We start from the raw sequence: 14086 nt of genomic DNA on the forward strand, positions 1-14086 counted from the left end.
TCAGGATAATATCCAAACATATACCCTGAATATACAGAAAAACAAGGTATAACCCTAGCATAAAGCATACATATTCACACCTAATGAATATTCGTTGGATGAAATTTATCAACGCACGATTATTTTAGCCAACCAATAACTCAATGAAATGATCTTTTACCAGATGATTATTCCTTCAACATTTGTTTAACCATCAGCCAATTTTCTATCAAATGTGTATGTCCACCTGAAGGCTGCAGATGTGATGGAATATTTCTACACATATATTGTACAAATTTTTAATTTACTGTGTTGTTTCTATCTCCTTGTGTACCTGACATAGGTGATGCACTGGTGTAGTAAAGTAGACAAATCATGTGTTGAAAGACTTGTCCGATGTCAAAATCCCCCATACTTGGTTGCTCAGGTAAGAATGTACAAATAAGCAAGAAAGTCAATATTTTAAGACATATTTTATCTTACTGTTGAACGTATTATTACTGCCACAGTCGGTACGTAGCATGTACTTTACAGCAGTCTCTTGTGACTAAAAAAGATCTAGGTAGTATTTCATTTGCAATGATACATGTCTTCTGGTCTCTTCTCTGGTCTAGATTTTGGAAATGGCATTGGTCATGATCAGTTGTCTCCCTAAAGCTGAAAACATGAATGACCTCCAAAAAATATCTACTTCTGTAAATGAGAAATCAGAAAGTAGAGCGAGTACCAGACTTCAGCCCTCTCCTGTAAGCAAGCCGACTCCATCAAAGAGAGGTGAGAAACGCAGCTCATTTTTAAAGATAGTGTAATAGTTATTCTGATATATTTACAATTCTTTAGAATACTGTCAGATAAGCTTTTGATACAGCAATATATGTAAGTACACAATGATATATATGTAATAAAAGCATATTTTTTCTACGCAAATATCTTAGGTATGAGAGAATCTACTGATAAGGTTGACAGAGCAAGATGGAAGAACATACAATATCAAATTGGCGAGACAAGTAAATTTGTTGAAATGATACATCAGTAAGTGTACATGAAAAATATTATCACGTCTGCATGAAAGAAAAACCAGCGCATGCAATATAAGTGCTATCATCACATATATCAATCATGGATAGCCTTGCCACTTTACAACAAGGGGTGGACACGGAAAGCGAAGGGCTCCTGTGTGAGGCTTGTGTCTGCCCACCCAATTGTGCACATGCACATATATATTCACATTAGGCAAACAAATACACATATAAAAAATATACACATTCTAATACAATGTGCATGACTATAGATGTTGCACACTTATACATAGTACACACATGCACAAAAAACGCACACCTTCCTTCAATTTCCTGCTTCATTGGAGGGAAAGATGGCTTCTAGAGGGAAAGATGGCAGAACACAGGGGAAGATGGCAGACATACATAGCAGCATCCTCAATAAGAAACAACACAGGACTTTAGTGTGACTGCTAGGAGACAGTATACGATATACAGTATATGGTGTGACAAAGTCACTGGTAAAGTGCTGGAGGGGAGATATGTTTCCCTGAGGCTATTATCCTCAGTGAATTAAGACCGTTAAGTTTCCTCCAGCATGTTACGTGCAAGGAGGGGTTAAGTCACCATTTGTAAAGGGCGTGTTTTTATGAGAACAACCATAGAGCGGGCAGGAGGTTGTTCTCCATATCTCCACCCCAGGGTGTGGTCTGGAATTTAAATATTCGGCCTGCTGAGGCATTGAGTGTTCAGTGTCTGGAGAAGTGAGCTCCAGAGAGGAGCTTGTGTGTGTTCTGTGCTAACCTGAACCCTGTGTTTGCCGGACTCTGAGTGGGTGGATCCCCACTACCACAAGAACTGTGCTTGGTATCACCACTTTGTTTTGTTTCACTGTTTTTTCCCAAAGGGCTGTGTTTGTTTTACTTCCCATGGTTTATGCTAACTAACAAATCTTGGAAATATTTAAAGAGACAGTGTTCCTGAATACCTCAATGTGCAACCAAGTGAGCCGATCTACTACAATGGTGAAACCGACAATATAGCAGAATTGATCAGCTTCCTCGCTGCCCACCAAAGGCAGCTGCGCAGGCGATATGTCCACTCCCTTCCACTATATATCAGTTTTTTCTTTGATCCATGTTTTTCTCAAATTGATTTTTGTGTAGCATAAAATCTTCCAATATGGTGAGTTGCATAGTCATAAAATTAGGCCTTCTGACGTTGCTATTGCATCTTGTTTATTGTGTTCTTTTTCTAAAACTAGGATTGCTAGGCTTGAAGATGGGCTTCCAGATCAAACATTAAAAGATGTTGAATCCTACCTTGGCAAAGCTAGAGAAGGGACCCATGGTGTTACTGGTGAAGGTTCCTTGTTGGAAAATGCTGCTCCTTGTAAGTATAGTTGATATAGAAACAGGTTATTGTACTCTTTCTTTTGGAAAAGTGATAGTTTCAAGATATTGGGGAAATTGATCTATGGGAAGAAGCATGGACTACCACCACACAACAAATTTACTATAACATGTGCCAGAAAACTCGCATACATTGTAGCTGAGTTCTACGCCGGTTCATGGCTGACCTAGATTTCATGTTTTAGAGCATAGTCACCCTAGAGATGTGGCAAATTTATAGAAAGGTGTGCACGTGTTAATTAATTTGGTCCCTCTTAGTCCAGCAGGCTGAAGGTTCAAGACTGGCATATAAAACACCAGTATAGATAAATTCTTCCCATTGTGTTCTTTTGTAAAGATTGAAAACTATAATGTTGAGATATTAAAATCATAAATAAAACTTGAAAAGGATGTGTTTTTTAGAAAAAAAAACATACAACATTTTTTACACAATTTTTATGACTTTATATACTTATTTTGTTAGATCACACTAAGAAAAGATACCTGTTCACTACAGGTCATACAGCGGTTAGTAATATATTATCATAATAGGTTATAGGCTATTAGCATTGAACAGTTTTAGGATTTACTAGATGTCAGTGCCAGTGGACAAATGCAAAAAATAAAAGTTTGCATAAACATATTTATCTTGTTTTGTTTCCCATTATCCAATTTTTAATCATTATCCACTACTTAAAGCTGAAAACGCATTAAAAATGAAGTAAACATTGTAACATTTTTACAGTACAAATATTTTCTTATTAATTGGAAATCCACCTAAGGCATATAAAATGTACATCCTTGTCAAGGCTTGCATTGTAGACGGAACCTGAAAGAACAAATGCTTAAAGGATATTCCCTTCTCCAAGATCCTATCCCAAAATGTAGTAGGTGTAATAATAATAATTAGCAAATACCTCCAATTAGAAATGTACAGTAGTATAGTTCTCCTGATTCGCTATGTCGCTAACCCAATGTGCAGGCATTGCAGAGCATTAGCTATCCATGGTTACGACCACTCTTACAGTGAATGCTAGGCCACGGCCCCACTATCAGTATTCGGTCAGTATTTTTTCTCAGGAGTGGGAGGCAAAACCAGGTGAGGAACAATCAGAGGAAAAGTATAATAGAGACAAGTCACCAATTCTGCATTTATCACCCACTCCTGGTTTTGGATCCCACTCCTGAAAAAGAATACTGACCGAATACTGATAGTGGGGCCGTGGTCTTAGTTAGATAGTTGTTAGTGGTCATAACCATAGATATCTAATCTACTGCAATGCAACATAGCGAATTAGATGAACTACACTACATTTAGAATTAGATGCATTTGCTAATTATTATTATTATTATTACACCTACTACATATTGGGATAGGAACTTTGAGATGGGAATACCCCTTTGACACCTTCGCCCTGAAGCCTGTTTTCACCTTCCTGACCACGCCATTTTTTCAGTTCTGACCGATGTCAGTTTATGAGGTAATAACTCTGGAATGCTTCAATGGATCCTAGTGATTCTGAGATGTTTTTTTTCGGCACATGTTGTACTTCGTGTTAGTGGTAAATTTAAGTTGATATTTTTTGCGCTTATTTGTGAAAATGTCAGAATTTTGGCAAAAAAATCACAATTTTCAAACTTTTAATTGTTATGCCGTTAAACCAGATAGTTATATCACACAAAATAGTTAATAAATAACATTTCCTACATGTCTACTTTACATCTGCATCATTTTTGAAACATCATTTTTTTTGTTAGGAAGTTAGAAGGGTTAAAAGTTGACCAGCGATTTCTCATTTTTCCAACAAAATTTACAAAACCATTTTTTAGGGACCACATCACGCCTGCAGTGACTTTAGGGGCCTATGTGACAAAAAATACCTAAATGCCACACCATTTTATAAACAACACCCCTCAAGGTGCTCAGAAACACATTCAAGAAGTTTATTAACCCTTCAGGTGCTTCACAGGAATTAAAGCAATGTGGAAGGAAAAAAATATTTTAATTTTTCACACAAAAATGTTCCTTTAGCCCCAAATTATAATTTTCAGAAGGATAACAGGAGAAAATGGACCCCAAAATTTGTTGTGCAATTTCTCCTGAGTACGCTGGTACCCAACATGTGGTGGATAAACTACTGTTTGGGCGCATGGCAGGGCTCAGAAGGGAAGGAGCACCATTGGATTTTTGGAGAGCAAAATGGGCTGTAATAGATGGCGGATGCCATGTTTAGTTTGCAGGGACCCTGATGTGCCTAAACAATGGAAACCCCAACAAATGACCCCATTTTGGAAAAGGGTAATGAGAGAAAATGGACAGTACAATTTTTTTGTGCAATTTCTCCTGAGAACAGTGATACCCCATATGTGGTGGAAAATTCCTGTGTGGGCTCATGGCAGGGCTTGGAAGGGAAGGAGCACCAGTTGAATTCTGGAGCGCAATTTTGGCTGGAATAGATTGCGGCTGCCATGTCACATTTGAAGAGCCCCTGACATGCCAAAACAGAGGAAAGTGACTCAATTTTTCAGGGTGTAGTGAGCATTTTTAACTCTCAGGCGATTGACAGAATTGTATAATATTGGGCTGAGTCAATGGAAAATTACCATTTTTTCCACTAAAATGTTGCTTTGGCCCCAAATTTTCAATTTCAAAAGGGATAATAGGAGAAAATGAACAATTAAATTTGCTGTGCAATTTCTCCTGAGTGCGCCAATACCCTACATGTAATCGAGAAATACTTTTCAGGCACAGTGCAAAGCTCAGAAGGGAAGGAGCACTATATCATAGTGCACATTTTGCTGTTATGGATTGCGGGTGCCATAACCCACTGGAAGAGGCCATGAAATTCCAGAATAGCAGACCCCCCAATCAATGACCCAATTTTACAAACTACACCACTCAAATTATTCATCTAGGGGCGCAGTGATCATATTGACACCACCGGTGTGTCACAGAATTTTATACCATTGGGCAGTGAAGAAAAAATAATTACATTTTTACCACCAAAATTTAGTTTTAGTCCTTGATTTTACATTTTCACATGGGGAAATAGGTTAAAATAACACCAAAATTTATCACACAATTTCTGCTGAACATGGCAACCCATATGTGGTTATACAGTACTGCTTAGGCACACGGTGAGATTTGAGAGGGAAGGAGCGCTATTTGACTCTTGGAGAACTTTATCGGAGAATAGTTTGCGGACTCCATATACAGAGCCCCTAAGTGCCAGAAGAGCAGAATTACCCATTAAGTGACCCTATTTTGGAAATTACACCCCTCCTGGAATTTATCTACAGATATAGTGACACCTTTGACTCAATGGGTGTTTTCTAGAAGCAAGCAGCAGTGGATGTTGCTGAGTGAAAATTGCAAATCTGCCATTGTAGTGCCCAGTACATTGTAGTGCTCTTACATTGTAGTGCCTTTACATTGTGCTCAGCTCGCGCTTCTGGAGCAATGCACCAATAAATTAAGCGGGCTCTCATTGCTACAGAAATGCCAAACATGTGGATGCTAAATGTGGTTTAGGCACACTGTGGAACTCAGAAGGGAGGAGGGCATTAGGATTTGGGAGCGCAGAATTCTCTGGATTTCTTTTGGTCTTTTTCAGAGCCTTTGTGCTTTCAGTATATTTCCATTAACAGATGACGGACCTGAGTGGGGCTTGTTTTTTTTGTGGATTGAGTTGAATCTTTTATTGGGAACATTTTACATAACATTTTGGATCACATTTATCCTTCGCTCTGCCTGAGCAATTACATTTGGGTTTCCATCTAAATCTGCGAATGACATGATTCAGACGAAACCTCTGATGGGTCCATTCACTATGATAAGGCAGTAGAGTTACTCTGGACTCCGTCTGGCCTCTGTTCCCCAGTGTTCTTCTTTTTAGAGGTACAAAAATTAATGTACTTAGTACAAAGAATGCATTATGTAGGTTTATTGTAAACATCACTACTTGTCTTATAACCACATATGCATTGGACCTGGTCAATTCGGAACATATACACAATCCAAAACAAAAAAAGCAACCGAACAAAAATAGAGCAAAAGTAAACGGGTACCTTAAAAAACCTTTATTCAATCATGGTTTGGCCATGGGTGGCACTGCATAGAGAGGCACTCACATAACTCTGGTACATTATTAAAAAGCAATAAAGTATCATATCCATATATGCATATCAGTGTAATAGCTGGTCATAAAGTGCATACACAGCCAGACACAATAGTACATCCTGCATATCTAAAGTGCATAGTATATATCATAAGTAGAAAAATATATATAACTTTTAACAGTATAAATGTAAAAACATTGTAATAGGTCCACAATGTCGCAGATAATAGGACAAAGCTTTACCAACCCAAATAGGGGCAACACAATAAATCACTCATAAGCAAATGGCAAAGCGTTCAATGCACCATATTATATTTGACCATGTGGTCATGTATAGTAATCCACTATACCACCGTGCTCTGGTATAGTATATAGATATATACGTGTGTGCTACAGACAATTCCTGCTATTTGTATATGAGCTTTACTGGACAAGCCGTTAATATGGAATTTAACCCATGATACTCTGTCATTCCTATTTGAGTGGCCGGTGAATAGGAGTGGATTACTATACATGACCACATGGTCAAATATAATATGGTGCATTGAACGCTTTGCCATTTGCTTATGAGTGATTTATTGTGTTGCCCCTATTTGGGTTGGTAAAGCTTTGTCCTATTATCTGCGACATTGTGGACCTATTACAATGTTTTTACATTTATACTGTTAAAAGTTATATATATTTTTCTACTTATGATATATACTATGCACTTTAGATATGCAGGATGTACTATTGTGTCTGGCTGTGTATGCACTTTATGACCAGCTATTACACTGATATGCATATATGGATATGATACTTTATTGCTTTTTAATAATGTACCAGAGTTATGTGAGTGCCTCTCTATGCAGTGCCACCCATGGCCAAACCATGATTGAATAAAGGTTTTTTAAGGTACCCGTTTACTTTTGGTCTATTTTTGTTCGGTTGCTTTTTTTGTTTTGCATTCTTTTTAGAGGTGCACGACTGCAATTTTATGAACACTTAAAAAGACAGTTTCTACCGTTCATAGGACAGACGGCATCCACAATGTCTCCATCTTCCTCACTAGGTAATCTTCCACCAGAGGTTCCTTCTGAATCACATATTTCAGAGATTTACAAGGAATCCCTGGTGTAAGCGCTCAGCGTAGTGCGCAGGATAAATGTGAGCCGAGCCATACTGCAATCTTTGGGAGGCAGAATGAACAAATCAACAGCAGGTCGAAAATTGCTTTTATTTTTTTTTTAAGCCATTCACAGCACGGAATATGTGATATGGTGACTTTATCCTTCAGGTCGGTGCGATTACATGGATACCAGGTTTATATATTTTTTATGCTTGGCTAGTATCTCACACTAGAAAACATTTTTTTTTGTAAAACAAAGTTTTTGAATCACCATATTTTGAGAGCTATAATTTTTCTATATTTCTGCAGACAGTCATGTGAGGGCTTGTTTTTTTACGGGACGAGTTGACGTTTTTATTGGTACCATTTTTGGGCACATTTTTTGATCGCTTTCTATTCTGATATTTGTGAGGCAAAATGAACAAAAAAACAGCAATTCAGAAATTGTTTTTTGGGGTCTTTTTTATGCCATTCTTCATGTGGCAAAAATGATAAGACAACTTTATACTTCGGGTTAGTACGATTACAGCGACACTACATTCATATCATTATTTTATGCTTTACTGCTTTTGCACAATAAAAACTATTTTATAAAAAAAAATAATAATAATTTTTTTTGCATCACTATTAGTGATGAGCGAGTATGTTCTGTTAACCCTTTCGGCGAGTATGCTCGGGCCGAGCACCGAGTAGTTACAGCTACTCAGTGTTATGTTTGAATCACTCCCGTGTGCATGATTTGCGACTGTTTGACAGCTTTAGAACATGTGAGGAATGTCTATTTCTTACACATTCCTCACATGTATTAAAGTTGTCAAACAGTCGCAAATCATGCACACGGGAGTGATTCAAACATAACACCGAGCAGTTGTAACTACTCGGTGCTCAGCCCGAGCATACTCGCCGAAAGGGTTAACAGAACATACTCGCTCATCACTAATCACTATATTTCAGGAGCTATAGCTATTTTCCGCTGATGGAGCTGTATGGTGGCTTGATTTTTGCGGGACAAGATGATTTTTTCAGCAATACCATTTTTATTTACATTCAACTTTTTGATTACCTTTTATTCCACTTTTTTTTTCGGCGGTATATGAAAAAGTATAGTGTTTTGTCTCGTTTGTTACTGAAGGTGTTAACTATTTTGATAGTTTTATAGATTGGGGTGTTCCGGACTCGGCGATACCAAATATGTGTACTTTGTTTGTTTATTTGTGTTTTTACATAAATATATATTTATTGGTATATGTTTTAATTTATTTTTTTTGTTCTTTATTTTGTGATTTTTTTTTAAATATTTTTACAATTTTGTAAAAAAAAATTTCATTTTTTTTACCTTGTCCTAGGATGGGACATCAACTTTCTCTGCCCCGATCGCTGATCTAATACCCTGCAATGCTTTTGTATTGCAGGGCATTAGCTCAGAGTCTCACGAACAGGCGGGAGGCGTGTCAGCTCCTGCTCCCGGCAGGAGCTTACAGCCCCACCGTACCTGGTTGACCCCACATCCATCTTTCAGCCTGCAGTCACGATGAAGGCCATTAGCACAACGCGATTTCAGTCGCATTGTGCTAATCAGAGCAGAGAGAGAGTTCCCTCCCTCTGCAATGCCGATCGATGTTGCGGTCATTATCAACAGTGGCATTATAGGGGTTAAACGCCCGCGATCTGCGCTAGCACTGATCCTGGGCATTGATGCAGGGTGTGAGTATCATATAGCACTGACACCCACTGATGATCAACAAAAAAAGAAAAAAGACTGTATGCATAGACAGGGATCGCTATAAATCAATATTTATTTGACAAAGACCATGTAAACAACACCACAATATATTAAAAACACTTAAAACATGAATGCTTCAATATATATCGAAAACCATAGCAAATCATGATATGGAAAACCCTCATGTATGCAAGCCAAAGACAATATACACTGCTCAAAAAAATAAAGGGAACACTCAAATAACACATCCTAGATCTGAATGAATGAAATATTGAATACTTTGTTCTGTACAAAGTTGAATGTGCTGACAACAAAATCACACAAAAATCATCAATGGAAATCAAATTTATTAACCAATGGAGGCCTGGATGTGGAGTCACCCCTAAAATGAAAGTGGAAAAACACACTACAAGCTAATCCAACTTTGATGTAATGTCCTTAAAACAAGTCAAAATGAGGCTCAGTATTGTGTGTGGCCTCCACGTGCCTGTATGACCTCCCTACAACGCCTGGGTATGCTCCTGATGAGGTTGCGGATGGTCTCCTGTGGGATCTCCTCCCAGATCTGGACTAAAGCATCCGCCAACTCCTGGACAGTCTGTGGTGCAAACGTGATGTTGGTGGATGGAGCGAGACATGATGTCCCAGATGTGCTCAATCGAATTCAGGTCTGAGGAATGGGCAGGCCAGTCCATAGCTTCAATGCCTTCATCTTGCAGGAATTGCTGGCACACTCCAGTCACATGAGGTCTGGCATTGTCCTGCATTAGGAGGAACCCAGGGCCAACCGCACCAGCATATGGTCTCACAAGGGGTCTGAGAATCTCATCTCGGTACCTAATGGCAGTCAGGCTACCTCTGGCGAGCACATGGGGGGCTGTGCGGCCCTCTAAAGAAATGCCACCCCACACCATTACTGACCCACTGCAAAATCGGTCATGCTGAAGGATGTTGCAGGCAGCAGATCGCTCTCCACGGCATCTCCAGACTCTGTCATGTCTGTCACAAGTGCTCAATGTGAACCTGCTTTCATCTGTGAAGAGCACAGGGTGCCAGTGGCGACTTTGCCAATCCTGGAGTTCTGTGGCAATTGCAAAGCGTCCTGCACGGTGTTGGGCTGTAAGTATTTAACACGGGTACTTTAGATGCAGCGACACAGAAACACAGAGCAGCAAATACAGGGTTAATAAACAGGTGAAGTTTATAATAGCAGGGTCAATCTCCACGCAGGGAGTAACATGGGAAAATATAGGGAAAAACAAGGGAAGTAGCAAGTAAAAGTCTTTAACTGACAGTTCACAGTTTAACTAGATATAGCAGAGTCAAACCGGTTGTAAACGACAGTTCTTAAACTTAGCTGACTTTTTTTCCTCCACAAGGCAGTTGCCAGCTGAGGCCGGTGTAGATTTCTTCAGGCGTCCCCGCCCAAACAATGCTCCGTCTTCTGGCGGTAGCGGGCGGTCTCCGGTTTTACCCGCTGAGCCCCTAGTCCATAACACGGCACCTCATGTGCTCGGCTCCAAAGACCCTGCGTCTCTTCTCTTGTTGGCTTGACTCCTCCGGTCCACTGCACTCGGATCTTGCTCCCAGTACTGGAGCCAGGAGCCTGGACCCTCTCACACTGCTCTGCTGAGCAGGACCCAGCTCCGCTTTCCCGCGCAAACGTCCTAGTCTCTTCCTCTCTCTACCCACGTCACCAGTCTCTCGGTCACCTGACCTCCCAGCTCTCACTCTGCACACGCCCCCAGCTTCCCAGTCACCTGACTCCTGTGCTCGCACTCTGTCTTCCCCCTGCAACCAGAGGCACGGCCCCGGCAGTTCCGGATCCCTTGCTCTGAAAGTACTTACACCCCGGTCTGCCCCCTTACAAGTACAACCTCCATCTGAGTCGGTTTCTAACCGTTTGTGCAGATACATGCACATTTGTGGCCTGCTGTGGGTCATTTTGCAGGGCTCTGGCAGTGCTCCTCCTGTTCCTCCTTGCACAAAGGCGGAGGTAGCAGTCCTGCTGCTGGGTTGTTGCCCTGCTTTGGCCCCCTCCATGTCTCCTGGTGTACTGGCCTGTCTCCTGGTAGCGTCTCCAGCCTCTGGACACTACGCTAACAGATACAGCAAACCTTCTCGCCACAGCTCGCATTGATGTGCCATCCTGGATGAGCTGCACTACCTGAGCAAATTTTGTGGGTTGTAAAGTCCATCTCATGCTATCACGTGTGTGAGAGCACAACCAACATTCAAACGTGACCAAAACATCAGCCAGAAAGCATTGGTACTGAGATGTGGTCTGTGGTCCTCACCTGCAGAACCACTCCTTTATTGAGGGTATCTTGATAATTGCCAATAATTTCCATCTATTGTCTATTCCATTTACACAACAGCATGTGAAATTGATTGTCAATCAGTGTTGCTTCCTAAGTGGACAGTTTGATTTCACAGAAGTTTGATTTACTTGGAGTTATATTCTATTGTTTAAGTGTTCCCTTTATTTTTTTGAGCAGTGTATATAATAGTCTATTATGACGACACCCTATAGTATCATATATGAAAAGAAGATAAACAGCACAGAGTGACCTAAATAAAGGTATTGGTAAAACATATGTAGATATGCTGCTGACACAAAAAATAGAACATTGGTGCCGCCATATAACAAGTATGGCAAATGCTACCGATAAGATGAAGCATCAGTAGAAGGTCAGAAAATGGTATAACTGAACCAGAAGGTGAGCCATGAGTTATACCTGGGGGGTAAGCAAGCAACCAAGAGCCCCACGCGTATCGCCACTTCACGAGCAGCTTCATCAGGGGAGGCGATTGTGGTTAATTTGCCTACTGGCCTTATATTTGTCTTAACCTAATTGTACCTTAATCCACGTCAGTTGTGGAAAGCATGTCATTGTGTACCGGTACCCAGTTGAGGAGTGGACCGGAGGTACATATTCATATCCGGGGTCCGCTGTCAAAATGTGATAGCGTGGGCGCGCTCATACCCCGGAAGCGGAAATCAAAGCTTCCAGCTTGGAACGCACATAGAGACAGTGCGCACGCGCGTATCTAAGATCGGCTGGAGACCCGTGGGCGCGCAGGTGCATAACATTCCCCAAAGCAGAATGCACTGAAAGCAGCGTGGACCACACATTGTGGCAGTGCGCACGCGCATATCGGGAGTGCCCGCTATGATGGTACATCTGCACCCATAGAGGAATGGAAAAGAAGCAACAGTGGCAATTGTAGGAGAAACTTAAAGGGGACATACAGTACAGACCAAAAGTTTGGACACACCTTCTCATTTAAAGATTTTTCTGTATTTTCATGACTATGAAAATTGTACATTCACACTGAAGGCATCAAAACTATGAATTAACACATGTGGAATTATATACTTAACAAAAAAGTGTGAAACAACTGAAAATATGTATTATATTCTAGGTACTTCAAAGTAGCCACCTTTTGCTTTGATGACAGCTTTGCACACTCTTGGCATTCTCTTGATGAGCTTCAAGAGGTAGTCACCGGAAATGCTCTTCCAACAATCTTGAAGGAGTTCCCAGAGATGCTTAGCACTTGTTGGCCCTTTTGCCTTCACTCTGCGGTCCAGCTTACCCCAAACCACCTCGATTGGGTTCAGGTCTGGTGACTGTGAAGGCCAGGTCATCTGGCGTAGCACCCCATCACTCTCCTTCTTGGTCAAATAGCCCTTACACAGCCTGGAGGTGTGTTTGGGGTCATTGTCCTGTTGAAAAATAAATGATGGTCCAACTAAACGCAAACTGGATGGAATGGCATGCCGCTGCAAGATGCTGTGGTAGCCATGCTGGTTCAGTATGCCTTCAGTTTTGAATAAATCCCCAACAATGTCACCAGCAAAGCACCCCCACACTATCACACCTCCTCCTCCATGCTTCACAGTGGGAACCAGGCATGTAGAGTCCATCCGTTCACCTTTTCTGCGTCGCACAAAGACACAGTGGTTGGAACCAAAGATCTCAAATTTGGACTCATCAGACCAAAGCACAGATTTCCACTCGTCTAATGTCCATTCCTTGTGTTCTTTAGCCCAAACCAGTCTCTTCTGCTTGTTGCCTGTCCTTAGCAGTGGTTTCCTAGCAGCTATTTTACCATGAAGGCCTTCTGCACAAAGTCTCCTCTTAACAGTTGTTGAAGAGATGTGTCTGCTGCTAGAACTCTGTGTGGCATTGACCTGGTCTCTAATCTGAGCTGCTGTTAACCTGCGATTTCTGAGGCTGGTGACTCGGATAAACTTATCCTGAGAAGCAGAGGTGACTCTTGGTCTTCCTTTCCTGGGGCTGTCCTCATGTGAGCCAGTTTCTTTGTAGCGCTTTTGCAACTGCACTTGGGGACACTTTCAAAGTTTTCCCAATTTTTCGCACTGACTGACCTTCATTTCTTAACGTAATGATGGCCACTCATTTTTCTTTACTTAGCTGCTTTTTTCTTGCCATAATACAAATTCTAACAGTTATTCAGTAGGACTATCAGCTGTGTATCCACCTGACTTCTGCACAACACAACTGATGGTCCCAACCCCATTTATAAGGCAAGAAATCCAACTTATTAAACCTGACAGGGCACACCTGTGAAGTGAAAACCATTTCCGGTGACTACCTCTTGAAGCTCATCAAGAGAATGCCAAGAGTGTGCAAAGCAGTCATCAAAGCAAAAGGTGGCTACTTTGAAGAACCTAGAATATAAGACATATTTTCAGTTGTTTTCCACTTTTTTGTTAAGTATATAATTCCGCATGTGATAAT

General features: G+C 40.8%; 1 protein-coding gene across 1 annotated transcript in view; it reads left to right on the plus strand.

The window, feature by feature from the left end:
* Positions 1-14086, plus strand: part of LOC141259500 (dynein axonemal heavy chain 5-like) — a 482742-nt gene that overhangs the window by 368941 nt on the left and 99715 nt on the right. The window contains exons 77-80 of the mRNA XM_073675609.1: positions 323-406; positions 594-753; positions 915-1011; positions 2242-2369. Coding sequence (XP_073531710.1) covers positions 323-406; positions 594-753; positions 915-1011; positions 2242-2369 — 469 coding nt within the window. The remainder of the gene's footprint in view (positions 1-322; positions 407-593; positions 754-914; positions 1012-2241; positions 2370-14086) is intronic.

The sequence above is a fragment of the Phyllobates terribilis genome, unplaced genomic scaffold (assembly GCF_046119375.1).
Source record: "Phyllobates terribilis strain yellow unplaced genomic scaffold, ASM4611937v1 Scaffold_3__8_contigs__length_932513732, whole genome shotgun sequence".
NCBI classification, from domain to species: Eukaryota; Metazoa; Chordata; class Amphibia; order Anura; family Dendrobatidae; genus Phyllobates; species Phyllobates terribilis.